Genomic DNA, 27,035 nt, shown 5'->3' with positions numbered 1-27,035 from the left:
ACAAGGAAGAGGTTGAATGAAACAGAACCAGGCGACGTCGTTTTTGTTTTGATGCCACAAATTTTGTTTAATTAATTTTGGGAAAATATATTATAAGTCGCTAAATCAACGTGCCAAAATTAAAAACTCTCTAGGTTTTTTTTTTTCCGACAATTTACTCCCTAGATCAATTGAAATAACAATAAAATTTTCTACGGTCAAAATTTTTTAACAGCCGTTAGGGCCACTCAAAACACACAGTTTTACCTAATTAAAATATTAATTTAATTTAAATTTAATTTAAATTTTTTAACAAAATTTTTTTTTTTTGAAAGATGGCCAAAGATGGCCACAAACCACCCCAGGTGGTTTGGGGTGGATCGCGGCCACCCCAAATCAGATGGAGGTGGCCGCAAGCCACCCCAGGGATGGGCAAACCACACCTTGGGTGGCTTGCGGCCATCAAATTATTTTTTTTTTTTGTAGATTTAATTTTTTAAATTAAATTAATAAAAAATTAATATTTTTATCAAGTAAAACGATGCGTTTTGAGTGGCCTTAACGGCTGTTAAAAAATTATGACGGTAGGGATTTTATTGTTATTTCAATTGACCTAGGGAGTAAATTGTTGAAAAAAAAAAAAAAAAAAAAAACCTTGGAGTTTTTAATTTTTGCGTGTTGACTTAGAGACTTATAATATATTTTTCCATTAATTTTTTAGATGGTTTTTTCTTTATTTAAAATTACTTTGACAATTTTAATATAGTAACATATGAATTATTTAATTTAAAAATAACAATTAATATTTTATGAACTATACTATAGAATTTCTCTAAGATTTTGACAATAGATGCTGACAATACCTACTTATATATCTCCAAGTAAAAGATAAAATAGTTTAATACAACTATAAAGAACATCTCATTCTCATCCTCTTTAAGTTCACTTAACTCTTGCTTGATGGTTGCTTAAAAAAAAAAAAAACTCTTGCTTGATGGTCTCTCAGACCAAAAATAAGATTAATTTTTTGCTCGAATTTATTTGAAAAATAGAAAGTTCGTTCGAGCAAAATTGTGATTAATTGTGAGTGAAAAGTGTTTCGACATCTTGATATTGGGATTATTTCTAAAAAGGCTATGTCTATAAAATAAATTTATCGGAACTAAGTATTTATTTAGAAAAAATTACACTTTATCCTTCTAAAGTTTCATATGATTTGTAATTTGACATTTAATGTTTTAAAATTTGCAATATACTTTATGAAGTCTCAAAAATTTGCAATGTGACTCATTCATTAAAAATTTATGTTTTCTTATACAAAAATTATGAAAAATACTTAATTGCCCATATTTAAAAAATAAATAAAAAAAATTGGGGTGGCCTCAGCCAACCCCCCCCCCCCCCCTTTTTTAATTTATTTAGTTTTTATTTTTGGTTTATTGAATTTGGGACATTTTTGAAATTTCTTAAAACACATGGGAGCAATTTAGAAATGTTAGACAAAAAAATGCATGTGAGCAATTTTTCAACAAATTTAACGGAAATTGCTAATGGAGTGGCCGAATGGCTACATTGCAAATTTTTGATACTTTGTTATGGTACATTGCAAATTTTTAAATATTAGATGTCAAATTGCAAATAGGGTGAAACTTTGAGAGAAAAGTGTAATTTTTTCATTAATTTATATTTAAGGGTTATTCCACATCGGTTGTGGAAGAAGATGGTGGCCAATTTATAAGTGTGAGGGAAAACTTCACATCTTGAGCTAGCTTTTGGGGCTGAGAGAAGCCCAAGACCTAGGGCTGGCAAAACAGGTCCGCGGGTCGACCCGTTTACGACCCGCGGGTACTCGCAACCCGTTTAAGCAATACCCAAACACGACCTGTTTAATAAACGGGTCGGACCCCCCCTGACACGACACGACACAGGTATTTTCCCGGTCACGGGTCACCCGACACGACCCGTGAGACCCATTTAAAATAATGGGTCGTGCCAGGTCGACATGACCCGACACGACCCATTTATTAGGAATAAATGGGACAAAACACTTAATAGACGCATTTTCAACCTTAACGCCTAGACCTAAAACTCGTCCCTGCCTAACGCACAACCTCAACGCCTCGCCCAATCGCTGCCGCCCCTACTGCCCCACTGTTCTTCTCCTCCCAAAACCCTTCTCTACTATTTCTCTACCCCTTCTTCTTCCTTTAGTTCGTGACAGGGAGGAGAGGATGTGGAGGTTAGTGGTGGCAATAGCTGCTCTCTCCAGTCAGGCAGTAGCACGGAGCTTCTATGCAACCAAAAACCCTAATGTACTTTCTTCCTCTAAAACCCTTACACAAGCTGATTTTGACTCACATCTCACTGAAGCGGGGCAGTCTTCGGTGGGTTTTGGTGAAAATGGTGATACCCAATTGGAGAATTTTTCCGATGGGGTTGAGATTCCTGGGGTTTTAGATAGGGATGCCCAGTTGGATAGTTCTGCCTCTGCGGCAGTGCGACATCAGCGGCGCAGCAGAGAGAGGGGGAGAGCGGCAGCGAGCGGAGAGCGGAGAGAGAGCGGCGAGCGAGAGAAAGAAAGAGGGGCAACGAGCCGGCAAGAGAGAGAGCGGCAGTGGATAAGTGGAGAAAGAAAGGAAAAATGGAAAAAGGTTGGAGAAAGCAAGAAGGGCAGTGGACCGGCGGTGGCATTGCGTGAGCGTGGCTGCGTGAGGAGTGAGGACTAGGAGCCGAAAGGGTCTAGACAGTGAACTCTAGATCTAGAATCTGGTCTCTGGAGAGTGAACTGCGTTTTTCACTTTTTCCTTTAGGCAATTAGGCTAAAAGTTTTTTTTTTTTTTTTTTTTTTTAAAAAAAGGTGTCTGGCGGGTCACCCACGGGTGACCTGTGACATAACCCGCCAGACCCTCATAAACGAGTCGGCCCGTTTATGACTCAAACCCATTTAATGTAAACCCAAATCCGCTAATTTCGTGTCGTGTTCGTGTCGGGTTGTCGGATCGTGTCAAAATTGTCAACCCTACCAAGACCACCTAACACTGATATCAAAGCTCAGGTTTACCAGTAAGTCTTGACCCAACGGTCCACGGAAGAAACGGGTTATCGCTGCTCCGACCTAAGGCCCGATGTATGAGGTGAAGATTGTTAAGGTTATCCCACATCAGTTGTGGAAGGGGCTGGTGGTCACTTTATAAGTGTGAGGGAAAGCCTCACCTCTTGAACTAGTTTTTTGGGTTGAGAGAGACCCAAGACCACCCAATACTAGTATCAAAGCCCAGATTTACCAACAAATCTCGGGCCAACAGTCTACGGGAGAAACGGGTTGTCGTTGCTCCAACTTAAGGCCCGATGTGTGAGGGAGAGATTGTTAGGGCTATCCGCCTATCCCACATCGGTTGTGGAATGGGCTAAAATTGGTTGTCTCTGTTCCGACCTAAGGTCCAATGTGTGAGGGGGAGATTGTTGGGGTTATCTTACATCGGCTGTGGAAGGAGTTGGTGGTCACTTTATAAGTGTGAGGAAAAACCTCACCTCTTGAGTTAACTTTTGGGATTGAGAGAGGCCCAAGACCACCTAAGAGACATAACCGACTAATTATCTCTTATTATTAGTTTTCTTAATAAAAATACTTCACATGAAGTTCTTCTTATATAAATACAAATAACATATTATTAGTGATAAGTTGATTAAATACAAGAATATGAAGAGTTGGCAATTAACATAACACACGTATTTAATTCGGATCGAATTCACACGTCATGTCAAAAATTATTCGCGATAAGCCAAAGTAACCCAGGAGCGATGTGATCAACTCAACAACCCATCAAAAGTAGATAGCTACCGGTCTTCTTTGTCTCAACCACCAATTATCTTTTATAAAAAGTTCCGATATGTTACTCCATATTGAGTTCTGCTGCCTGACCCATATTGACTTCTGTGGGCTTCTGGTGGAGAAAGATGGGGGAGTTAATCAAAGACGAAGAAACTAAAGGTACCCATTTTCAAACTCGACCCCTTCTACTCTTTCCTCAACCCCAACAACACCCTTGATTGATTGCTGAGAGTGAAAAAAGTCAATTACATGCTCTGTTTTTGCAGAGGTGAAAAGTCAGGAGGATTCTAAGCTGGAATTCTCAGAAGACGAGGTAACACTCATTGCCAGGATGTTTCGGTTGGTCGGAGACAGGTTTGTTTAGGCACTCTGTATCGGCGACAGAGCCATGCATGCAAATCTTAGTACCATCTAAATTCTAAATATGGTAACATGTGTGCATATGTATATATATATAGGTGGTCTCTGATTGCTGGGAGGATTCCTGGAAGAACTGCAGAAGAGATTGAGAAATACTGGACTTCAAGGCATTCATCTTCATCTTCAAGCCAAAGATCATGACACAAAGGCTTTGATTGTTTCTTTTAGATACATAGTGTCAACTTTCAAGCATGTTAGATATTTCGGCTCCGTTTTTTAAGAGGGTGTCTTTTTTTTTTTTTTTTTTTTTTTTTTTTCAATAATTTAAAGTGTTTTGTTTGTTGTGTGTTTGAAGTTGTTTGTTAATGTTTTTTTTTTTTTTTTTTTGAAACTAGAAAACGTATAAAAAATTTGTAATATTATAAGACTTGTTCGAGTTTATGTATTGTCCTTTTTTCCTAAAATAATCCTTATAAGATATTCGCTTTTGTGGAAGTTTGCTTATGCTTTGATTGATTGCTCTACTAATCCTAATACTTTTAGGGCAGTGTTTGTGAAAAAGATGGGCTGAAATGAGATTATTTATAAGTAAATTTAATTATTTAGTCATCGTGATACGAATTACAACTTTTATAATAATAGTTATTACCTAAAGCACTCTATATCATCGGTCGACATCAAATAATTATGTTGATCCCCTAATAATGAAGTAGGACTACCACGACAAGGAGATTCCATATGCTAAGTGCAAAGTCACAATCAAAAGAAAAAGACATTTATTTGGCTCATGTTTTATTTGGTTCGTTTACTTGTACTCGTATCTTTCGTTTTTGGGTCTATTGTAGGGGATCTCACTCTATTTTGGTTTTTTGACCGCTTGTACCCCTTTCCCAATTTAATTAAAAAAAAAAAAAAAGAAGAATAGAAAGACTTGAGCAATTGCATAAGTTATATTCTCGATATACTAATCAAGCTTGAATTATATATATTGATCTCTGAAATATGGCACACATTTTGATATAGTGTCTAATTTTGAAAATTTCCAATCCCATCTCAATATTTTATAATTGTAAATAATCTAGCTATTGTGTCCAAATTGATAATCATGTTTATGTTGATCAACACAAGGATGGTAATTTGTGAGTATAAGATTATATAATTTAATCACTCAATTAATTTAATTAAATCGATTAAATCTTTCAATCCTAATTTGTTAATTTGTCAGATTCACAAATTGTGTAAAAAATTATTACCCATGAATGTCACACGTCAAGTTGAGATTGTGTCTCGGTACAATACTATAAAAGAAGGTCACCCTTAATTCGATCAATTTAAGTAAACTAGTCATACCATTCAACCTTAATAACATTCATGAAATAAAAATATTTTCTGGTGACAGTTTCTAACCATTTTTATATATTTAAAATAATTAACAAATAATTTAAAATATAAAATACCACCGACATTGATAGGCCCATGACTCCAAGCCCGTTTCAGGCCCAGCCTAGTCCCAGTTTTTGCGCGAGTCTCAGCAGAGGTTTTAGAGGGTTTTTTTGGCGAAGGCACAATCGCAGAATGGAGTTCGAGAAGAGAAAAGCGGCGACGCTAGCGTCACTGAGCTCAGCTGACTCCGACAAGTCACCGAAAGGCACATTGGACGCGCCGATCATCCCCCTACTCAATACGCTCAACCACCACCCCTCCTACTACACCACCAGCTCCTGCTCCGGCCGAGTCTCTATTCTCTCCCAGCCCAAACACTCCACCACTCTCAACAAAAAAGCCCGAGGCGGCACGTGGCTCTTCGTCTCCCACGACCCAGCTGATCCAGACTCGGTCATCTCCCTCGTCTTCCCCACCGAGTCGACTCAGCAACCCGAATCCGAGCTTGTCCTCAGGTTCGAGCCGCTCATCATCGCCGTCGAGTGCAAAGACCTATCTTCGGCTCAGTCATTGGTCTCCATAGCCATATCCTCCGGGTTCAGAGAATCCGGTATTACAAGCGCGGGCAAGCGCGTTATCGTGGCGATTCGGTGCTCGATTCGGCTGGAGGTGCCGCTGGGGACCACTGAGACGGTCATGGTCTCGCCCGAGTTTGTCCGGTACCTCGTCGGCGTGGCGAACGAGAAGATGGAGGCTAATAGGAAGCGAACCGAAGGGTTTTTTCGTGCTTTGCAACGGACCGATGGGTTTGCGGAGTGCGACGGCGGCGATCGGATGGCGGAGGGTGCGGCATTGAGTGACGGGAACTCCTCGATGTGTGGCGAGGGCGCTCACGTGGAAGAAAGAGATGGCGATACGCATTTGGGTAATTTGATTGATATTACGATAAATTACCACTTGTCTTAAAGCTTAAACAGATGGGAAATGGTTAATTTAATTACTCTTTAACAGGTTTGTTTATGATTGTAATGAATATGTATGAGAGTTTAGGTTAAAGCAATCGAATCAGAAAAGGTGATGAAATGCTTTGACTACAATTAATATTGTTCAGTTGTCCATTTCTCGCCAATTTACGTGGTAGTTCGGTGTTGTTCTATTGGAGCCCGTGATTAAAGGTTGTGACTAAATCATTAGCGAATATGTTGATGTTGCTCATTGGTGTTTTTTGAAGTAATAAGAATGAGACTAAGAAGCATAAGGCGTTTGGCATCAACAGGTATAGTGATTCTTGATGCTCTGCGTGAATTGTGAAGTTCAATATGACGAGGACTATATATAGGTTCATTTTTTTTATTATTATTATTTTTTTAAGATGATGTGTATCTTAGCAAATATGTGTGGATGTCAGCGTTGCTATTACATACTAATATATGTTTGATTGCAGGAGACCTTTCCTTTTAATGTGAAAGAAGAGTCTGAGACTTTGAATCATTGGCAGGGACGGTGGGGGTTTCTGGTTGTAGTCTGTCTGTTGTTCCAATGGTGATTGTTGGTGAACCTGTGGAGAAGCTTTTCCTTTGGGGTCACTCGTCTTGTGTACTTGATGACAAAGTTATAGTATTTGGTGGTTTTGGAGGCACGGGAAGGCATGCAAGAAGAAGCGAGTCTTTACTGCTTAGTCCATTTTCTGGCACATTAAAAGCGATTAATCTGGAGGGCAGTCCAACTCCACGTTTAGGTCACACGTGTTCTCTGGCTGAAGATTGCGTGTTTGTTATTGGAGGCAGGGCCGATCCTGTGAATATTCTAGATGATGTATGGGTCCTCAATATAGCAAAGAGCGATTGGAAATTAGCAGGATGTATTGGCAGTGTTTTTCCTCCCAGGTGAAGCCTTTTGTGAGCTGATGCTTCTATCGTAGTTTCATCTCTTTGTGCTGTTCATTTTGCCATAACAGTGTTTTCTTGTAACTATTGTTTTAAAGTGTAACTTTTATTTGGTAATGTTACTTATCAAAAAAAAAAAACTTTTATTTGGTAATGTCTAGTTGAAAAACATTGATCTATCTCTTCTAAGTCTATATGTTTTCTACACAGGCATAGGCATGCAGCAGCTGTTGTAGGCTCAAAGATATATGTATTTGGTGGACTTAACAATGATTCAATCTGTTCATCCTTTCATGTCCTTGACACAGTTAACCTGCAGTGGAAAGAGTTACTGGTAGGCGGGGAGTGGCCGTGTGCCCGTCATTCTCACTCAATGGTGGCATATGGGTCTCGGCTATTTATGTTTGGAGGGTACGATGGTGAGAAAACACTTGGAGATTTGTATAGTTTTGACGTTCAAACATGTCAATGGAAGAAGGAAAAGACTGCAGGAAGAAGTCCACAAGCTAGGTTTTCCCACTCAATGTTTGTGTACAAAAACTATCTTGGGGTTATTGGTGGTTGTCCAGTTCGACAACATAGTCAAGAGTTGGCATTACTTGATTTGCGGCTCCGCATGTGGAAGCATGTGACACTTGATTCTGTTGGAAAAGATTTGTTTGTGCGAAGTACTGCCAATGTCATTGGTGATGATCTTGTTATGATTGGTGGTGGGGCATCTTGTTATGCATTTGGAACAAAGTTCAGTGAGCCAATGAAAATCAACTTGCTATCCTTGACATCTATAAATGGCAATCCAGTGCCTTCTAAAATTATACAAATGCATGGTACCCGTGGAAATAATGAGAAGACAGGAGAAAAGAATGAATTTTGCCAACCTCCACGAGTTGAAAATGTAGAGACTTTAATTGAAGCTCCTGTCTTGAACTTTGAGAGTGAATTACCTGGAGAAAATGGGCATCAGATAATTGCTTCACATTGGGTTCTACAGCTTGAAAGGAAATATGCAAAATTAGGGAAGGACATATTGAAGAAATTTGGATGGTTAGATCTTGGAAGGAAGGTTTATTCTTGGGAGGATGGAATACACATTTGTTTTCCCGTGACCAAAAACTTTTGTGGTGTATTTCATGAAAGGCAGCATCATTCGTCAGATGATTTTGAAGGATATAGTGACCGTCATTTATCTAAACCATTTACTGGAAAAGGGATTTTGTTAGATGACGTCTCTTGTTTGGAAGCCTTTAATCTTTTAAAGGAGTGTGGTGCCACTAAGCTGGTAGATGAGGTAGCTGAAGTGAAAAGAGTGGTGAAGTCTCCCCTAAAAGTAATGAATGAGGCTGTGGCCTCTTTGATAAGGCATAAAGACATTTCAGAACAACTGTTAGAGGAGCTACCCACAAGGTTTGTGCTTCGTTACTTGTTTCTTTATTGTTTGCCTGTCAGCTACAGTAATATGAATTGGGAATTTATTTCATGTCGCTTTCTTCAGTTAGAACCTTGTCTAGATGAAAGCTGTACTGGCACTTTTTGGCTCTTGGATACAGCGCCCATATACTATAGTCTGACTCATTAAATTCTCTCTGCCTTTTCAGATGGGAGCGACTTGGCGATATTGTTGTGCTTCCAGTGACATCCTTCAAGGATCCAGTGTGGGACACAATTGGGGCCGAGCTTTGGCCTATTGTTGCCAAATCACTTAATGCTCGTCGTCTTGCCCGCCAGGTAAGCTATATGCTTCAATTACATATAAACTGGTATATTGCTTGTTGATCCCTGTTTTCTTAATTGTGTCTAAACGTATTCTTTTGTGCCTATTTAATGTAGTCCATATTTTGGTTCCTTGAACTACCCTGTGCATCTAAAAGTAAAATAAACTTAATATGAAGGAAATGGGCATCTATTAAATTTGATTTGCATGTGATAAATATTTTGAAAGATGCGGTAAAAGCAAACAACAGAAATTTGATTATCCTCTTAGAATAACAATATTCTGTCCACAAGGTTGGATGCGTCATCATCCATTCAGATTATTGGTATAGATCCTCCTTTCAACATGGGGCATTGTTATGGCATGACCTTTTTGTCTTTACTATTTTAATTATTTATATTGAATTATTACTTGATAGACAAACAAAACTAAGTTTTTTTTTTTTTTTTTGGTTTCTATCAAGGATAATTTTTGCTCATTAGTTATTGGTTGAAATTAATTATTTATTTTGTTCCTACTGATGGGCGACTAGTTTTCAACCTCAGCTAATTAACTGCATTCCTCTTTCTTGAAAAGGGGCTACACATTGTTTTCCTAGCAGGTAATATCTTATAATGAATGTAACTAGAAGCTATAAAACTGCATAGCATGTTCAGTCAGAGTGAATTGCAGAAGTCTCTTCTGCAATTCACTCGCCAGAAGGTTTTGCTATACTTGTCTTTGCTTTGTAGTGAATTGGGTTTTTCTCGTACAATAGTTTCATGAGTTTTCTGGTATTTTCTAGGGCCGAGTTGCACCAACTGGAACAAGGGACAGTACTTTGGAGATTCTAGTCGGAGATAATGGTTGGGTTGATCATCGCGAAAATGGAATTCTCTATTCTTTCAATGCTACAAAGTGTATGTTCTCCTGGGGCAATCTTTCTGAGAAGCTTCGTATGGCCCGTCTAGACTGTAAAGATGAGGTTATTGTTGATTTGTTTGCTGGAATTGGATATTTTGTGCTGCCATTTCTTGCCAGGTGTGTTGTAATTATCTCTAGATTCCCTAAGGAGTAGTTTATTTATCAAAATTCCTTTCATCAATTGTGATATGAGTTTATCCAAAATAAGGAGGTAGAAAATTAGGCAGCATACAACCGGGGATAGGACATGTAATCTTTATGCGTAACAAATTTCAAACTTATTATCATGTCCTCTAAGATAGGAATTTATCCAGGAGAATAAATAATATATAAATCAGTTTTACTAAAAAAATGATAATTTAACATAGGATTACTATTGCACATTTGTGGGCTGGAATTTTGGCTCAGAATATGTGAAGCTTTCTAATTGTCTACTCTCATAGAAGCAATTCAACTGTTTGATAATTTGTACTCTACTGGTTCGCTGACCCTCACCTTGCTTGACCAGGGCAAATGCAAAACTTGTTTATGCTTGTGAATGGAATCCCAATGCCATTGAGGCACTGCAGCATAATCTACAAGCCAATTCTGTGTCTGATCGATGTATCATACTTGAAGGAGATAACCGGATTACGGCACCTAAAGTATGTTCAGCAACTGATTTTTTTTTTTTTTGGTTAATAAATACTCATGCTGCAACTGTTTATCCAAATAATTGGAACCTTATTCTTCATGAATTCATTGATTAAACTCCCATTAGGTTATTTCAAGCAAGTCAAAAAATTTCTTCTACTGATTATATAGATAGGAAAATCTTAACTGACAGCACATTAGCACACAGAAGATTGTTTATATGAAATGTGCATGTGAAGGTCATGGCTGATCAGGAAATAATTTCCTGTCAGCTTTCCTGTACGATATTTGATGAGAGCTGGATGTAGTGACCAGTGGCCTTACATAAATGCTTGATTTTTTAAATTAATTTGGAAGAAAAATTATTATACCTAGATGCTGCTCTTTTTTTTTCAAGAAAAAAAATTAATTTTATTTCTTTTAAGCCAAGACCTATGATTGCCACCTGAGCTAAGGCCCAAGGAATTCCTCTCCGGTGTCAGTTAAATGCATCTATTTTTTCATTCTTCTATTTAAATTTAGAAGCTCCCGTCCAATTGTTGATGATTGAAACCTTTTGTGACCTGGTTGGCAACAGTCTGTGATCCCATCCTTTATATACCTCTTGATAGAATACAGATGAAATGATTTATCTGTATTGGCTGATATTTTACACTGGTTTGGAAGGAAAAATTTAGTGTAAAAATATGCATTCATCTACAACAGGATGTGCTACTGCAATTGACTCCTTTTGATTGTTTGCCGACAGGGTGTTGCTAATCGAGTTTGTCTTGGTCTCCTTCCAACAAGTGAGGGCAGCTGGGTAACTGCTGTAAGGGCATTAAGGTAGTTACAAATATTCCATATATGGTTCCCTTTAACAAGATTTTTTTTTTTTATCGTTTTTCATTTTGTTGTTGACAACATCTTAAACTTCCAGGAAGTTCTATATATGCTCCCCCCCCCCCCCCCCCCCCCCCCCCCAATGATTTGTTCCGTATTGTTGCTTTATTTTTTGGATTGAAATGTCATAAACTTTGAGGATAAATTCTGTGCAACCTGAATGTTAAACTTCCATTCCCAGCTTAGGTTTTGTCTCCAAACATGCTCTACTTTCCACGAGATGCTTTGCATTCAAGGCAGGTGGAGCTCAGTTTGAAAGTGAAATACGCTTCCTTTCTTGGACGTGCTTGTTTCTTTTAAACAAGATTTCTTTTTGCATTTGCTTTTGTTCTCAATACATATGGTATCTGAGATTGGCTGAAAGTTTTCTTTTTAATGTGGCACTGAAGTTTTGAAATTTAGTTTAGCGTACAATTTGTCACACTATGCATATCTCCAAATGGGGCAAAATTGTGAATCAAAAGGAGGAAAGGAAGAGGAGGAAGACAAATCTACAGTGTGATGGTGTACCGTATTAAGATAAATGCCTTTTTTCAGTTAAAAAGGTTCCTCATGATGCCTTCGTGTCTCTTACCACCTACAACATCTAATTTCTGATTAGCTTGCCCCTGCAGATTTGATTTGTTTCTATTCTTTAATTCATCGACTATAGTTATCATTAAAAAAAATGTCAACTCATCAGGGTACCTAGTAAGTAGTAAGTGGAAGCTTATATCCCAAGCCAATCGTAGCATCTGGATTTTGGAAACCCACTATTATTAAATGTCTTAAGCAGCAGTTCTGCTTTGATGATAGTAACATAACCTTCACTGTTTCTGCTTGGTTATGTGAAGCATGAGTTCTCTCAAGTAAATTGGATCTAAAGTTGTCGAAAACTTTCTGTCAGCATTTATTCTCCCAATTTTAGGTCTAAATGGTAGATTCAATTGCATATGATCTTTGGCCAGATTCATTTTTGGAGTCCCTATTTCTTTTGACTGTCTTCTTCCCTTCTAATATTAACGCAGGAGTGAGGGTGGGATATTACATGTGCATGGGAATGTGAAGGACTCAGAGGAGGGTTTGTGGACGGAACATGTTTTGAAATCAGTATCTGAAATTTCTAGATCCGAAGGTATTCCTTTTTTGGGTAATGCTTGGACATATAACACCTAGGAAGTAATACTGAGGATGCCTGAACTTGCTCTTTTCTGCTTCGCAGGTTATTGTTGGGAAGTTTCAATGGACCATGTGGAGAGGGTGAAGTGGTACGCCCCGCACATCCGCCACCTTGTTGTTGATGTGAGATGCAAAGAGACCCAATGATAGCACTTGAGCCTTATGTTTATTGAAGGTAACAAAGTAAGCTTCTGCTTATAAAGATTAAAGTTGGGGTTTTTGAGTTCTATCACGTGCTTAGCCCCGAGCTGATCTACCTTTGTTGTTGTACTTAAAGTAGCACTGTAGCAGCAGCATTTTTCCTTGGGATAGAGATTCTCTGCAATTTTATTGTCTAGATTGCTAGCAATTCGGATAACAAATGTGAGAAAACTTTTATAAGGTTTACTTGCCTGAACAGGTCTTAGGCAGTCCCTTTTTCTGTTTAGGTTTATAAGAGCGTCTCATATTTACCGCCTGAATTGCTAGCAGTTTGAAAATAAATTACTGAAAATCCGAATCCTCTTTCTTTATTAGTATAGCAGGAGCATTAAAAACTCGCAAGTGCATGGGGTCCCACTGATCTGGTAGGCCACCCCAATCGATAAATCTGAAGATGGGAGAACACGCCCAGAGCCCGCCCCATGCTGGCTTTGCTTTGTAGAAGTCTTGAATCAAATTGCTGGGTATAATTCTTAGCATTATTTTTAGATAGCGTGGGAATTGGACCAGTAGTAAAAGAAAGGGGTGCCGGTGGGGCAGCATTTCCAGCGGGTGTAGTAATGACATGCAATCGACACCCACATGGGGCAGCATTAATGCATAATTTCATCTTATTAAGTCTCCAAGTATTTGTTATTTTATTAGTATTGTTACATTTTAGTGCTTGATGTGATAAGTGTAACATCGACTGTGACGTTAGTTTGTAATGAATTTGTAGTAAAAATTGTAGAATCCTTAACTTAACTCTTTGGATATAAGTGGTGACTAGAATGCACGAGTGTTATTAAATGGGCTGGAGGGCATACTTGCCTTCATTTTTGTGAATAACTGTTTAGTTTGAACTGAAAAACCTGTCAATTTACGCTAAAAAATAATTAAGAAGGAAAAGTTGGTAAGTTGAATCAAAGACATGTTGTAGGTGGAAGAATCGGGCAAATGCACTGGAAATTAGTTGTTGGCAATTTATATCCAAATAGTTCTTCCATTTAGTCGTTGCAAACATCCTTAAATTAGGTTTAAGTTTTGTTTTGTTTTGTGTTTTTTTTTTTGACATGTCCATACAAGGGAAGGGGCATGGAGGATTTGAACTTGTGATCTCTGCTTCATTAAGCGTGATCTATAGCCGATTGAGTTACCTCTTAGAGACTTAAGTGTTTTTTTTTTTTTTTTTTTTTTATTCTTTTAAATTAGGTTTGAAGAGATTATTTCAACTAAATTGGCATTTGTCATTAGAGAAATGCTACAGGTATAAAGGGAGTTTTACGAACAAGGTCTACGTACTGATGTGGCCAAACAAAAAAAATATTGGAAGAAAAAATATGACCCATGTAGGGTCACAAATGCCATGGGTCTCGGCCAGAGACTTGCCATGGGTCAGGTCATGACTCATAGTTGGGTTTGGCCAGACCCTGCAGGGGTCACGGCGAAGACCCAAGCATGGGTCACCGTGACCCGTTGGGTCTTGGCCATGACCCACATGAGTCTGGCGGCTAGACCCAGCGTGGGTCGCGGTGACCTAGGCGAACAGCAACCCACATTGGGTCTCGACTGGGTCTTATAGCTAGACTCGCGTGGGTCACGACCAAGACCCAGTAGGTTACGGTGACCCACACCTAGGTCTCCGCCATGGCCCACACGGGGTCTGGCTAGACCCAATCGTGGGTCACGACACCCACGACATTTGTGACCAAGCATTGGCAAATTTTTTCTCTATTTTTTTTTTTTTTTGTGCCACGTTTGTACGTACACTTTGTTTGTAAAACTCCATGGGTGCCTATAGCATTTTTCTTGTCATTATAGTTGAAAATTTCTCTTTAGCCCAATTCTAAAGAAAACTTTCTTGAGAGTACTATTATTAATTAACTGACTATTAAATTAAAGACGGCATCTATCTTTTGTAAGTCATTGTATCTAAAGATGATTTATCTGCGCCCTTTGATGTTTCCCATTTGAAATTTCTAGCGTTTGCAAAGAATGAGACACTTGTCGGTGATTCAACTATGCTGAACCATGATATGCTCGGTTTTGCCTTACTATATTACTCCCCCCTCCTTTTTTCTTTTTTTTCTTTTTGTATAATAATAATATATTCATTGGGATAGCAAAGATGCTATAAATGGTATTTGGTTAAACGTGTACGTTTATCTATATTTGATATATTTAGTTTTTTAATTATATAGAATCACATCAATAATTTATATATTCTTATAGTTACTAAATTTTTCTTCTTTGTCCATGATAGTCAATGTATATGTACGAAGCTTGACTTATCACCTTTCGTGGGTCGGTGGGTTTACACTTAACAAGTTGGGGGTGGGAATTCTAGCAATTTGTTACTTTTAAATTGCTAGTAATTTAGCCCGCAAATTGAGAGAATTTTATGAGGCATATTTGGTAGGCGGGTTGCTTGAAATATGTTCATGCTGGTAAGTCTTGTAAAAGTTTTTATATTTATTGTTTGAATTATTAGCAATTTAAACAGTAAAATTGTTGAGAATCTTTATCCTCGAGTTAGATGATTAACTCATATATTTCAGACTAAATATAATTTTCTTTCAAATTGAGTTTGAAAATTTAAATTTAGTTTATTAAATACAAATGAACAAGAGCAAATAAGTTTTGGCTAATTGGCAAGTGTCTAAAAAGCATGTAATTCTTACATGCATTTTGAACATATGTTAGTTTAATAAACAGTATGAAGAGTTTTTTCCAATCTAGTTTGAAATAAAACTTATGGTATTAGTAAATTAATTAATGATTCTTAAAAACTTTTCAAAAATTGGACTAGTAGTCCAAGAACACATAACTACATAAGTAGACTAAAACTAAGAGTAGTGTTTAGAAGAACACTGGCGTGTATGAACAGTGTGCACGTCAGTGTTCATATATTATTATTATTATTTTTTTTACTGTTTAAACCATATATGAAAAAAATGACATATATGGTTTAGATTCATCACGGCCCACGATGCACATGGATTAGATGGGTCTCTTGCTTGATTACTCAGCTTGTTTCCTTTTGTCATGTCTAGGTAGCTAGATAACGTGGTGATGAAGAAGGGGACAATGCCATAGCTTTCATTGCATTATTTTAGTTTGCGTCCTTGGCTTTCCTTATATAATACTAGTGTTAGGGATAAGTGCTTCTCATCTCCCATTCATATAATATAAAGGAAAAATCTTTTATTATAGAAAAATGTTACGTACTATATTTCTATCCCACTTTTATTTTACTGGGTAAATGTGACGATGTTCATGAACTATTGGATAGGCTTTTAGTAAACAAAAATTTAAGAGTTAATAGACACAGTTACATCAGTCCATTGAAATGAAATATAATATGTAACATTACTCTTTATTATAATCTTCTTACAAACTCACGTAGCAGTCTATTAAAGTGTCACGTGACATAATATGAGTGAAAAAATTAAGCAACAATATTTGACAGACAAATTTAATTATTTAATAACTCGGTATATCAGTTTAGGTGAGAAAGCCTTGGTAAAAGTTGCATGACTTCTACCATCACCGTTTATGAACATAATTCCTTTCAGTAGTCCACTTCATGGACACTGAAGACTGAGAACAAGACAAATTCATTTGAGTAAATTGGTAAGTATCATGTTGCTTCCAGTAATGTGCAACCTTGCTTGTTAATTACCATTATGTCCTTGTCACAGGCAGGTGACCATCGATAAAAAGTCAAATCCATCTTAATTAGAACCAATGGGTATTGTCATTTGAAAAGCAGAGGATCCAAATCCTCCATCTACACCTACTTGTTCAAGCTCAATTAAATGACTTCAATTATATTAGCATCATTAATAATGAAATTAAAGGGCTACCCCACGGAACAAGATCATCTCCAATTCAAATGAATTGGATAATATCCTGTTAGTTAGAGCATTCCTAACAGCCTCACTAAATTTTACTCACAAAAATAACAAAAAGTACACTTTTAGTTATTTTAACAACTCACATTTTCAGAGCACGCACAACAATCTCATTACTTTAACAATCAACTTTTACTATTTTATTTAAATATTATTTTTCAAAGATTTGTTTATTTTTTCTCTAACTTTTATATTTTTGAATGTTTGTTAATAGTCTATTTTAAGAATATTTGTCTTATTCTAACAGTAATATTTTTAAAAATTTGTAACATTTCCTTCATTTTCTTAGTTTTAATTTCTATTGGACGTTACTAACTCAGTTTTGGAATTTTTTTTTTTTGAGAAAAAAAGAAGGGATTTTGGTCTTTACTATCATTCAGCAGCAATAATATTTAATGCAATTATATGGCATAATATATACTTTGATTTCATTGAAGAGGGAGAGAAGAAAAGAGAAGGGAGAGAGGCTAAGAGAAAAGGGAAAGAAAAAGAAAAAAAGGAAAGAGAAATGAAAAGCAAAAGGGAAGAGATAAAAAATATATTTGTTTAATGAATATGTGAGTAAATAGTGAATTTTAAGTTTGGTAATTACTATTCACCTTTCTACTTTTTTCTTTTTTTTTTGTTAAAGTGGTCATGTTGAAAAGTGTACATTTAAGTTAAATTGCCTCACTAAAATAACAAAAAAAATAGATTTGGTGAGGTTGCAACGAGTGGATGAGTATTTTTGTCTTTTCACTTTTTGAGGGAACAAAAATACCCCTTCACCATAACTAATTGGATATTATTCCGTTCAAATAAAATAGAGATGATCATAATTACTACCCCCACATGGTAACTTTAAATCTCTTAAATAGGAAAGGATTTAGAAAAGATGATCGCTACTCAATAGGTGAGCTTATATACAAGAGTATTAAAAAAATACCAACTACCAAGTAGACAAATCTTATGTTCCAATTCACTATTTGTTTTCATTTTTAGTTTTGTTATTGTTCTTATTGCATGCTTTTGATTGAAAATGAGAATTTGCATAAATTATTCTTGCCATGTGTCTTTGATTATGTTGAAGCAATTTGTCCAACTACTAGACTGGTGATGAACCACCTGCAAAAAAAGAAGAGATGTCAACTGCAATTAATATTAAATATTAAAATAATTCACTTTAATTTACAACCGTTAAGCCTATCTCTGTTCATATGCATTGTCCATCAGCTTAAAACCTTAAATCAACTAGTTTTAATTGCCAGTCAAGAATATTTACTCTGTTTGTTAATGTTTTTTAAATATTTTTACGAGAGATTGCAAATTGCAGTGAGGATAGTACGTTTACTTTTTCCTAAAATAAGTTTCATGAATCATAACTGCTCTCAGTAATTAGTATTTTAGCTGGAAGACAATTTAGTCCGACTTCCAACACACGTAAAGGGTTGAAATATTGGAGTCAGTTGGGCACTGATGAAAGCAGTAAATGATGTAAAGACTACAAGTGTTAATAAAGGAAAGCATCATAATCCTGCAAATGTTGCTGAGGTTACAAGTGTTAAATTAATAAATAAAATTATCTTTATGTATAATTACTTTAATGGCAAATTTATCCGTCTCTGGCTTATTTAAGAAGCACCGACAGAGAAGCAAAAAAGCAAAGTCAGTTTTAGTGAGAGTGAAGAAATGGCTTCCAATTCCAAAGCTCTCTTCTTCTTTGCTTTGTTGTCCTTCTCAGCTGTGTCTCTCAGGCCTGCTTTTGCAGACAATGAGGAAGACCCAGGTCTTGTAATGAACTTTTACAAGGATGCATGTCCTCAGGCTGAGGATATTATCCGGGAACAAGTCAAGCTCCTCTACAAGCGCCACAAGAACACTGCTTTCTCATGGCTCAGGAACATCTTTCATGACTGTGGTGTTCAGGTAAGCTTTCCTCTCTCTCTTTCTCAACGTTTTTCTTTGATAAAATAAAGCATTTCTAATTCTATGGTTTGTGAACTAGTCATGTGATGCTTCACTACTGCTGGACTCTACAAGGAGGACCTTGTCTGAGAAGGAGACAGACAGGAGCTTTGGGCTGAGGAACTTTAGGTACATAGAAACCATCAAAGAAGCTGTGGAGAGGGAGTGCCCTGGAGTTGTTTCCTGTGCAGATATCCTTGTGTTGTCTGCTAGGGATGGCATTGTTTCGGTAACTCACTTCTGCCTTTCTCTGTCAATTTCACCTTCTGTCATTTGGCTTTCTAGATCCACTTTTCCACTCTCTGTTGTCTGTCTTACAGATGTTCTGGGTTCTAACAGTGTCTGATTAAGTTTTTTTTTCAACTTTTTTCCTTTTATGGTAAAGAATCAGAAGGGTTATGACAGATCTAGATCTTCTTATTAATTGTTGTACCATAAAGCTAGTACTGTTCTAGTATGTAAATGTGAATTTTGTTTTGAACTTTGGTACAGCTGGGAGGCCCTTACATCCCTCTGAAGACTGGAAGAAGAGATGGTAGGAAGAGCAGAGCAGCTGTGGTTGAGGAATACCTCCCAGACCACAATGAGAGCATCTCTGTTGTCCTTGAGAGGTTTTCTGCCATGGGTATTAACACCCCTGGAGTGGTTGCTTTGCTAGGTATATACACAGTACACTCACATCATCCATCATGCCCACATACTTTGTAACACATATACATGAGATTTACATGCATGCATACATGACTAATTAATTCTATTTAGTCTGTGCAACTGCCCAACAGTAGAAAAAATCAGTGTTAGCCTTGAATTAAAGTGGCTTAAATTGTTTAATTAATTCTGCTTTAATCCAACAGGAGCTCACAGTGTTGGTCGAACCCACTGTGTGAAGCTGGTGCACCGTTTGTACCCAGAAGTTGCTTCTGAGCTCAACCCGGACCATGTTGAGCACATGCTATACAAGTGCCCTGATCCAATCCCAGATCCTAAGGCTGTTCAATATGTGAGAAATGACCGTGGAACCCCTATGATTCTAGACAACAATTATTACAGGAACATATTGGATAACAAGGGACTATTGATAGTGGACCACCAACTAGCCACCGACAAGAGAACAAAGCCTTTTGTGAAGAAAATGGCGAAGAGCCAGGACTACTTTTTCAAGGAGTTTTCAAGAGCCATCGCCCTTCTCTCTGAGAACAACCCTCTTACTGGTTCAAAGGGTGAGATCAGAAAGCAGTGTAATGTTGCCAACAAGCTTCACTGAAAGCTCTACTACTATTAAGTTAATTAAGCTCTTCTTTCCTTGTCTGTATAAGGGGAAGAGTGAGAACTGCATAATAATGTGGGCTTTCTAGCTAAATCCGTTTGTTTTTCAGCAGGCGGTGGCTGTGCCAGCTCACTGCTTTTAGTGTACCTTTCTTCTTTCTTCTTGTGAGGTTGATGATGTTATGGGCATGGTGGATGTGGGACATATGTATATGTATAAATGGTAGTGATGGTGTGCGATGAATGTGTTGCAATGATGATGGTTATTGATGACTCATGCATAATGATATAATAGTCTCTTAGTGTGATCATCATGATGTCTGCATATATAAGCTCTACTACTATTAAGTTAATTAAGCTCTTCTGTCCTTGTCTGTATAAGGGGAAGAGTGAGAACTGCATAATAATATGGGCTTTCTAGCTAAATCCGTTTGTTTTTCAGCAGGCAGTGGTTGTGTCAGCTCACTGCTTTTAGTGTAGCTTTCTTCTTCTTCTTGTGAGGTTGATGAAGTTATGGGCATGGTGGCTGTGGGACATATGTATGTATAAATGGTAGTGATGGTGTGCGATGAATGTGTTGCAATGATGATGGTTATTGATGACTCATGCATAATGATATAATAGTCACTCTTAGTGTGATCATCATGATGTCTGCATATATATATATATATATATATATATATATAAGTAAGTGATGTTTGCATATTTAGATTTGGAATCCAATGGACAAGGCTAAAGTTAAGAAGCAAAGAATGTATCAAAATGTGCAATGGGGCCCCAAGAGTACGCAGAATTAACAAAATGACATTAAACAAAAAGTAAAAGATAAAAGTAGATTGGAAAGATTTAGTAGAAGGATAAAGAAAAGAAGAAACAGGGAAATGGTTCGGATAAGATTTGCGTATAAAGCTGTGTCCTTTATGCACCAGATGTGGCTTGTATTCTGTTTCTAGGCATGTAAGGACATGGTCAGATATGGACACGTGTCTTAAAGAAAAAGACGGGGACACAAGTTCTATCGTGTTCTCACAAGAACAAGATACAGAGCCATTTCCTTATCATTTTTTGGCAAGTGGGATTGTCAATTAATGTAGTCTCGACAAAGAGATGAATTGTGGAACAAGTGTCGGTCCCCCTCCTTTCCTTTTTCTTGTTTCTCACGGGTAAACTAACTCTTCATGCCAAGCCACGGTTAGACTTGTGTCATGATATTTTTACTTTTAACTGGTGACTGAATGTAACCCAAACATTCATGGATTATGGTGTGAAAAAGCTAGTCTTAATGATTTGGCAATGGACAGTGCATTTTTCAGTTACTTGGGATTAGAGCTTGTGCTCAGATAAAACATCACCATCAAAACTCTACCATCTGTTGAGAGTGATTTTAGACTTTTAGTGCAAGGGATAACAGGTCGAGGAGAGTGATGAGAAGCTCAAGCCCAGTAAACTTGAGCCCAATTGAATCCTGAAAATGCCAAGCAGGGGATACAAAGCTTATTTCATCACCAATTTGAAAATCCGGGCAAAATTCATCCAAGAGTTATAATATTGTAGGTTGGGTTCATACTTTCATACCTTAGAAATTCTGGTTTGGGTCTTCAAGTTTAGACTAATTCAGTGCAACCAGGACCCTCAAGTTGAGTCTACTGGAATTAACTCTAAAGCAGATTTTGATACTGTAGTAAGCCAATTATAACCAAAGCAAGAATTCAGAGTCGACAATGATTCAATAGTTATTGCATTGTAAATCATGAAGCTCTTTTCTTAATCCATCTCAGAAGTTTCATTGAATTGACGAATGCAAACTTACATAAAATAAGAACTTGTAAGTTACATGCTGCAAAGAAGAGGGCCAAAAATGCATCAGATTGCATCATTCTTCCACTAAAAAACTATTCCCAGTGATGAAAATTTACATGGAAATCATGTATGACAGAAGGTTCACTACTTGCACCTTGCTAATGTTCTTTTGGATCTATACTGCTTGAACTGCGGTCAGAGTCACTATCAGCTTCCACCAAGGCCGCATTGTTCTTCAGTGTGCCTGCTACCTTGTTGGGTGAGAAAGGACTGCTGGGGGGGTGGCTGTAATAAGGCTGTTGATGAATGGAGATGTAATTTGCAGTAGATGGAAAAGATGGGAAACCATATGTAGATGGGTAAGGTCCAGGAGGAAATGGGTTTGGAGGAGGCCAATACATTATAGGTAGGAAAGCATTTGCTTGCTGTTGTGGGAACACATGGTATGGGGTCTGATTACGAAAGGAGACATTAGTAGCAGTGCTGGGCATCACTGGATTTGAAATTTCATGGGTATCTGCTGAGGTCTGAGATGGCATGGGCTGTACTGCTGCCATTGACCGAGTGGGAATAGAGTTGCAGCCCATTAACCCAAATTGAGTAGGAGGTTCAGAGCTTGAAGGTGTAGACTGTTGGGCTGAGGATCTTTGCAAATTATTAGGCTTAGCATTTGAGCTGGTTTTTTTCCTCCCCCTTGCTTTAGTCAAAATCGTTTTCCCAGTTGACTGCTGAGAACCACAACTAGCCTGCTGAAAGAAAAAAGAATTACCAAACTGAGAAACTAATTTTAAACAGAAATCTCAATCTGTTCACTTTGAGTATATGATAATGAACAAGTTTTAGAGTCATATTAGGATATTTGCCCAGAGAATGCTAGTGAACCATTTACAAGCACTCGTAGACTTGTTTTTCTGAATGCATTTTCCTTCCAAAAATCAGAGCTGAAAATTGTATACAGAATGACAATAATCTCTCCTCTGCAATCTCTTAAAACTTCAAGTTATTCACATTAGAAGATGCATTTAATATTGGTTTGGAAGGCGTCCGGCACCAACTTCCCTTTCTATGTATATATCGACAACCTCTATGTAGCCAATTTGCAGTTATGCAAATTCAATTTTAATTTTTAAGCTTTTTGCAGACAACTACTAAATTTAAAAAAAACAACTGACTGGACAACTCACAAAAAGTTCTCAGTAGTATGAAATTGGGGTTGTGATCTTACAGTATTGCAAGGCACCGGATGTGGAAGAAATAACTCCTCCCCTTCAGCATCTTCATCTGTCCTGCAATAAGATGTGCATCAAGTACAATGACTCTAGATGATTCAGCAGGGATTGAAGACCATGACAAACAGTTACAGGTAGGTTAAACTCTACACATTTTGGCCAGATATAACCGAACAGTCCACATAGTTTTCATTATGTAATAAGAAATGGCCTTATTTCTTCTTGTCATCCAATTTGGTCATATGTGAGGAGAATATATTCAAGCATGCTATTCTATTGACTATGATTTGGAAACCAATATCTTAAATATTCTGCTATTCCATTCCATAAATATCATTTCCACAAGTATGCAGTAATGCATACCTGTAATATTTTTGAAGCAAGTCCAAGTTCCGGTATTTTGTTTCCCTTTGAACCAGGTCATCAGGAAAACCAGCCATGAACAGAAGTGTGATGCCTAAGGCCTTGAAGAAGAAGCTCCCACTGCGAATATGAACTAGCATTGCTTTTCGACACACCAATGGCCCAAAAGACTTGAGCTTGTTTCTTCCCATGCGCTGCCTAACATATCTGGAACAGTTCAGCATAGGACTGCTTTTAGATTAGACTGCAAAAGGATAATTTCAAATATTTTCAAAGCAGAAAGAAGTGAAAATTCATTGCATTGATTGCTAACACTAGCAAGGTTGAGTATATAAGAATACAACCATCCTTAATTGAAAAGTTCTCTATATTGTTTTAAGTAAACATTTAAAATTAAGGCAGTAAAGGGGGGAACAAGAAAACCATTTTGCAATGCATACATTGTCAGGAATTATGAAAATGGAAAAATGACAGGGAAAAGAGATGAATATAGATAAATCAATTATTTTACAAATCAATTATTGAAACTGTTAACCAAAAATCAATTGTTGGAAGTTTGGAAAAGTACTTACTCATTTTGTGGAAGATTTCTCGTTCTTCCTCCATACTTGATACACAGAAATAAGCATGATGGGCAACTAGCATCAGATGGTCGCATAGCCTTCTCCTCCTCAAGTATCTGAACAGGACATAATGTTGGATTCTGTCGATTGGGACAAAAGACCTTCCTCCGGACACCGGGATTCTCATATAAAACATGCTCCTGATAATAAAATAATTTAATGGCTTTGTTGATTAACAGAGGATTGAACAAGGAAAGAAACTAACTTGAGCAACCTGCAAGTTATCCAACAATAAGATAGAAACCATTCATATTATACAACTTATAAAAGGGTCCATGTGCTGATGTGCATCCTCTTGCAGTTGAAATATGTATTGAGACAGCTTTTTAGCAGATCTTACGATTCTTATGATTCTTAGCCGCACCATTTCAAATCTTATGATTCTTTGAGGGTCAAGTCTTTAGATCCTATGATGATATGCCTGGACCCAGAACAGACGTAGTTCAGCATATACCCCTTTATGTCAGGAGGCCAGCCAGTCAAGCAGAAACTGATGTGTGAAACACAAGATATATCCTAATTTTCAAGCAACATTTGATCTACCACGTGACAAACACCTAATAAATTACTTAATAAAGTTCAAATGAGATACTGCCTGGTGAAGACACCATCCTCTTGCTATCATCAGCTTAAACTAGTAAAGCTGTCTAATTCACTTGACAGACAGAACAAGGGGAAAGAAGTAAAGTAAATGTTCTGGGAAGCACTGTGCTACTGATGATAAGACAACATGGCAGCATGATGTGGCCCAATAGCCTCAAGATTGTATACATACATAACGTCAGTACTTATTATTGTGGATGCTTTTGAAGACAACATTCAGAGATATCAGGACTAGAATTCATTCAAAAACATCTGGAGACCTTTAATCTTAGATATCTAGCAACGTGCTGAAAAGGTAATGGATACTTCACATCAATTAAATAGAATGCCACCGGTAAGAACAGCAGCAAGGAGGAAGAACACCAGCAATTATCACCATAACTACTCACATCTTTTAAGTGACTATGCTAAAACCAATTATTGAGACTAAAGAAACTAACATAGTTTTCAAAAGCAGACTACTTACCCCAGGATTCTTTGGAGAAACATATGGTTCTCCCTTCCTTAAAATGCTAAAATGATTGAAGTCTAACTCATACATATCTTCACACCCATGCCTTATACCAAGAGATGAAAAAACTATAATTTTTCTTATGGTGTGAGACTGGGCATTTTTCTGTAACAGGATATCCGATTCAATGATTCCCTTCACTTCTTTTGGACAGAAAGCCACCTTTGGAGGTTTTTTCGGCAAAGATAGGCTTCCAGGTCCTGTATGACAAACCACTTTATCAAAAGTAAGGATCTCAGCTGGTTCTTTATGTCCTTCAGTCTTTTTGGTTTCGTTCCTGCCAGCTCTTTTGAGGTCCCTCTCATCATAAACTGGCTGTTTATCAGGTACCATGTGATTTTCCTTTTGATGTTTATTTGTTTCTCCGTTCACAATTGTATATGTGGGCTCACTCTGACCACCAGAGGAGTTATCCAAGCATGGTATATGTGATCCATCATCAACACCATCATGAAGATACTCTTTCAGCTCATCTGCAATTCTTAAATTCTGATCAATGTCCCCAACTTTATGGTCACTGTTAATATAATCCTCTTCACGATAATCTTCATCTTCGTCGTCACTGTCATCTGTATCATCACAATCTGCAGTTGAATCACCATCTTTAAATTTTTCAAAATGCAAAAACGGGGTCTCATCCATGCTCATCCAATTGACCAAGCGGTCTCCTAGACTTGGATCTTTTGGGGGCAAACACTGGGGGTCATGCGTCTTCTGCGATGCCGTTTCAGTTTTACTAATATTTCCATTCTCAATTCTATCACTAGCTATTTCTATTTTCTGCCTTTTCGATTTCTTGAAGCTTCTTTCAATTGCATTGGGACAATTGCCCTGAAATTAAAGTTAAAGGTAAGGGAGGCCGTTAATAATATGATCAAGAGAAATTTAATAGTAGAAAGAATTACTAAAGGTGTGTACAGCATACCTCCTATGCACACCTCTCTGTTAACTTTAATTCAAAATCAAAGGTATGGATGAAAGATAAGGATAATAAATGCACAAAAGAGGTGTACAAGTAACATTTTCCATTGTTATTGTAGAATTGTAGGTGCCAAGAAAGCTTGGCTGCTTGCAAACCCAGCAACACCCAGAAGATGGAGCAGAAAATGAATAAGAAGAAAGATCTGATCTTCAAAGACCATGATAATACACCAATTTGAGAGAGTGAAAGGTGAAGAGTGTTCCTTTAATAAGTTAAGAACTCTGTTTTAACAGTAGTTTTTAGATTAAAATGAAACTTCACCTTATTGTGAATGTAAAATGCTGTTCAATAATCTAATGAGCACATACTTTGCAGAGATTTCAGGAATATCGCATAATAATCAGATCGAACAGGTGATCCTCATATACTTGTAATTCACAATTAAACAAATATGATCTATTGATAAAACAATGTCTCCAATGAACATTAAAAAGTTAAATAAAAGAAAAGAAAACAGCACATCCAACGGTTATCTAATTTCTATTATGTAATTTGAGTTAGAAGAAAATGAAGCACATACTGATAAAAGACAAGTCAAGAAACTAAGCAGAAACACAAATATGAACTGGGCGGTCGTACTTGTCCATTTGTAGGAAGAGATTCCTTATTCCTTTCCTGTATTTGAGCTTCAAGAATTGATATTCTCTCCAAAAGCTTAGCATTCTTCCGTCTTTCCCTTTCTAACTCAGCAGTAATTTCAGCAATAACATTGACACCCTCCCCTTTCACTTCTTGCTCTATAGCACACAATGCAGAAGCATTGACCAAGCTAGCACAGGATTGAAGCTCCACCATTGGAATATACTAAAAGCCAATCTCAAAACCTATAGCTAGCCTTGAACCAATAAGAAATAAAAAAAATGATAAACGCCCACTAATCAAAACCTCCACCA

At 37.3% G+C, this 27,035-nt stretch overlaps 4 protein-coding genes across 7 annotated transcripts; 3 read left to right on the top strand and 1 right to left on the bottom strand.

Moving 5' to 3' along the window:
* Nucleotides 1-3,865: 3,865 nt before the first annotated feature.
* On the top strand, nucleotides 3,866-4,666 carry LOC132172413 (transcription factor CPC). The gene is made up of 3 exons (XM_059583909.2): nucleotides 3,866-3,970; nucleotides 4,078-4,165; nucleotides 4,270-4,666. Exons 1-3 carry the CDS (start codon nucleotides 3,937-3,939, stop codon nucleotides 4,370-4,372), a joined length of 225 nt encoding a protein of 74 aa, XP_059439892.1. The 5' UTR covers nucleotides 3,866-3,936; the 3' UTR covers nucleotides 4,373-4,666.
* A 679-nt stretch (nucleotides 4,667-5,345) lies between these two features.
* Nucleotides 5,346-13,569, top strand: LOC132170917 (Met-10+ like family protein / kelch repeat-containing protein). Of its 4 annotated transcripts, none has more exons than XM_059582074.2 (10): nucleotides 5,346-6,479; nucleotides 7,053-7,440; nucleotides 7,651-8,844; nucleotides 9,036-9,165; nucleotides 9,936-10,171; nucleotides 10,563-10,698; nucleotides 11,436-11,512; nucleotides 12,577-12,683; nucleotides 12,771-12,902; nucleotides 13,249-13,569. In XM_059582074.2, the coding sequence occupies exons 1-9, from the start codon at nucleotides 5,648-5,650 to the stop codon at nucleotides 12,872-12,874; spliced, it is 3,204 nt and encodes a 1,067-aa protein (XP_059438057.2). In that variant the 5' UTR covers nucleotides 5,346-5,647; the 3' UTR covers nucleotides 12,875-12,902; nucleotides 13,249-13,569. The 4 variants fall into 4 exon arrangements, with proteins under 4 accessions (XP_059438057.2, XP_059438058.2, XP_059438056.2 ...); XM_059582075.2 differs by having other exon boundaries at nucleotides 12,771-12,910; nucleotides 13,244-13,569; XM_059582073.2 differs by having other exon boundaries at nucleotides 5,347-6,479; nucleotides 13,244-13,569.
* A 4,873-nt stretch (nucleotides 13,570-18,442) lies between these two features.
* PRXR1 (Peroxidase superfamily protein) lies at nucleotides 18,443-20,275 on the top strand. The gene is made up of 4 exons (XM_059582944.2): nucleotides 18,443-18,726; nucleotides 18,806-18,994; nucleotides 19,258-19,423; nucleotides 19,620-20,275. Exons 1-4 carry the CDS (start codon nucleotides 18,490-18,492, stop codon nucleotides 20,027-20,029), a joined length of 1,002 nt encoding a protein of 333 aa, XP_059438927.1. The 5' UTR covers nucleotides 18,443-18,489; the 3' UTR covers nucleotides 20,030-20,275.
* A 1,539-nt stretch (nucleotides 20,276-21,814) lies between these two features.
* Nucleotides 21,815-26,937, bottom strand: LOC148589947 (uncharacterized). The gene is made up of 6 exons (XM_088512344.1): nucleotides 26,722-26,937; nucleotides 25,116-25,991; nucleotides 23,996-24,186; nucleotides 23,424-23,630; nucleotides 23,057-23,117; nucleotides 21,815-22,580 (listed from the first exon to the last, which is right to left on the bottom strand). The coding sequence occupies exons 1-6, from the start codon at nucleotides 26,935-26,937 to the stop codon at nucleotides 21,990-21,992; spliced, it is 2,142 nt and encodes a 713-aa protein (XP_088368470.1). The 3' UTR covers nucleotides 21,815-21,989.
* Between the last annotated feature and the right edge of the window lie 98 nt (nucleotides 26,938-27,035).

This window comes from Corylus avellana, chromosome 1 (assembly GCF_965113065.1).
Source record: "Corylus avellana chromosome 1, dhCorAvel1.hap1.2, whole genome shotgun sequence".
NCBI lineage: Eukaryota > Viridiplantae > Streptophyta > Magnoliopsida > Fagales > Betulaceae > Corylus > Corylus avellana.
This window is presented reverse-complemented; position numbering and strand designations above follow the sequence as displayed.

What these genes read in the sequence shown, in the direction of transcription:
- LOC132172413 (XM_059583909.2), top strand. Translation starts at nt 3,937, where the DNA reads ATGGGGGAGTTAATCAAAGACGAAGAAACTAAAG. An exon ending in CAAAGACGAAGAAACTAAAG is followed by an intron (nt 3,971 to 4,077) that starts GTACCCATTTTC and finishes CTGTTTTTGCAG; the next exon opens with AGGTGAAAAGTCAGGAGGAT. An exon ending in TTTCGGTTGGTCGGAGACAG is followed by an intron (nt 4,166 to 4,269) that starts GTTTGTTTAGGC and finishes ATATATATATAG; the next exon opens with GTGGTCTCTGATTGCTGGGA.
- LOC132170917 (XM_059582074.2), top strand. Translation starts at nt 5,648, where the DNA reads ATGACTCCAAGCCCGTTTCAGGCCCAGCCTAGTCCCAGTTTTTGCGCG. An exon ending in TTAGAGGAGCTACCCACAAG is followed by an intron (nt 8,845 to 9,035) that starts GTTTGTGCTTCG and finishes CTGCCTTTTCAG; the next exon opens with ATGGGAGCGACTTGGCGATA. An exon ending in TGAAATTTCTAGATCCGAAG is followed by an intron (nt 12,684 to 12,770) that starts GTATTCCTTTTT and finishes TCTGCTTCGCAG; the next exon opens with GTTATTGTTGGGAAGTTTCA.
- PRXR1 (XM_059582944.2), top strand. Translation starts at nt 18,490, where the DNA reads ATGGCTTCCAATTCCAAAGCTCTCTTCTTCTTTGCTTTGTTGTCCTTC. An exon ending in TTCATGACTGTGGTGTTCAG is followed by an intron (nt 18,727 to 18,805) that starts GTAAGCTTTCCT and finishes TTTGTGAACTAG; the next exon opens with TCATGTGATGCTTCACTACT. An exon ending in TGGAGTGGTTGCTTTGCTAG is followed by an intron (nt 19,424 to 19,619) that starts GTATATACACAG and finishes TTAATCCAACAG; the next exon opens with GAGCTCACAGTGTTGGTCGA.
- LOC148589947 (XM_088512344.1), bottom strand. Translation starts at nt 26,937, where the DNA reads ATGGTGGAGCTTCAATCCTGTGCTAGCTTGGTCAATGCTTCTGCATTG. An exon ending in CTCTTCCTACAAATGGACAA is followed by an intron (nt 25,992 to 26,721) that starts GTACGACCGCCC and finishes CTTTAATTTCAG; the next exon opens with GGCAATTGTCCCAATGCAAT. An exon ending in AGAAATCTTCCACAAAATGA is followed by an intron (nt 23,631 to 23,995) that starts GTAAGTACTTTT and finishes GAACTGTTCCAG; the next exon opens with ATATGTTAGGCAGCGCATGG.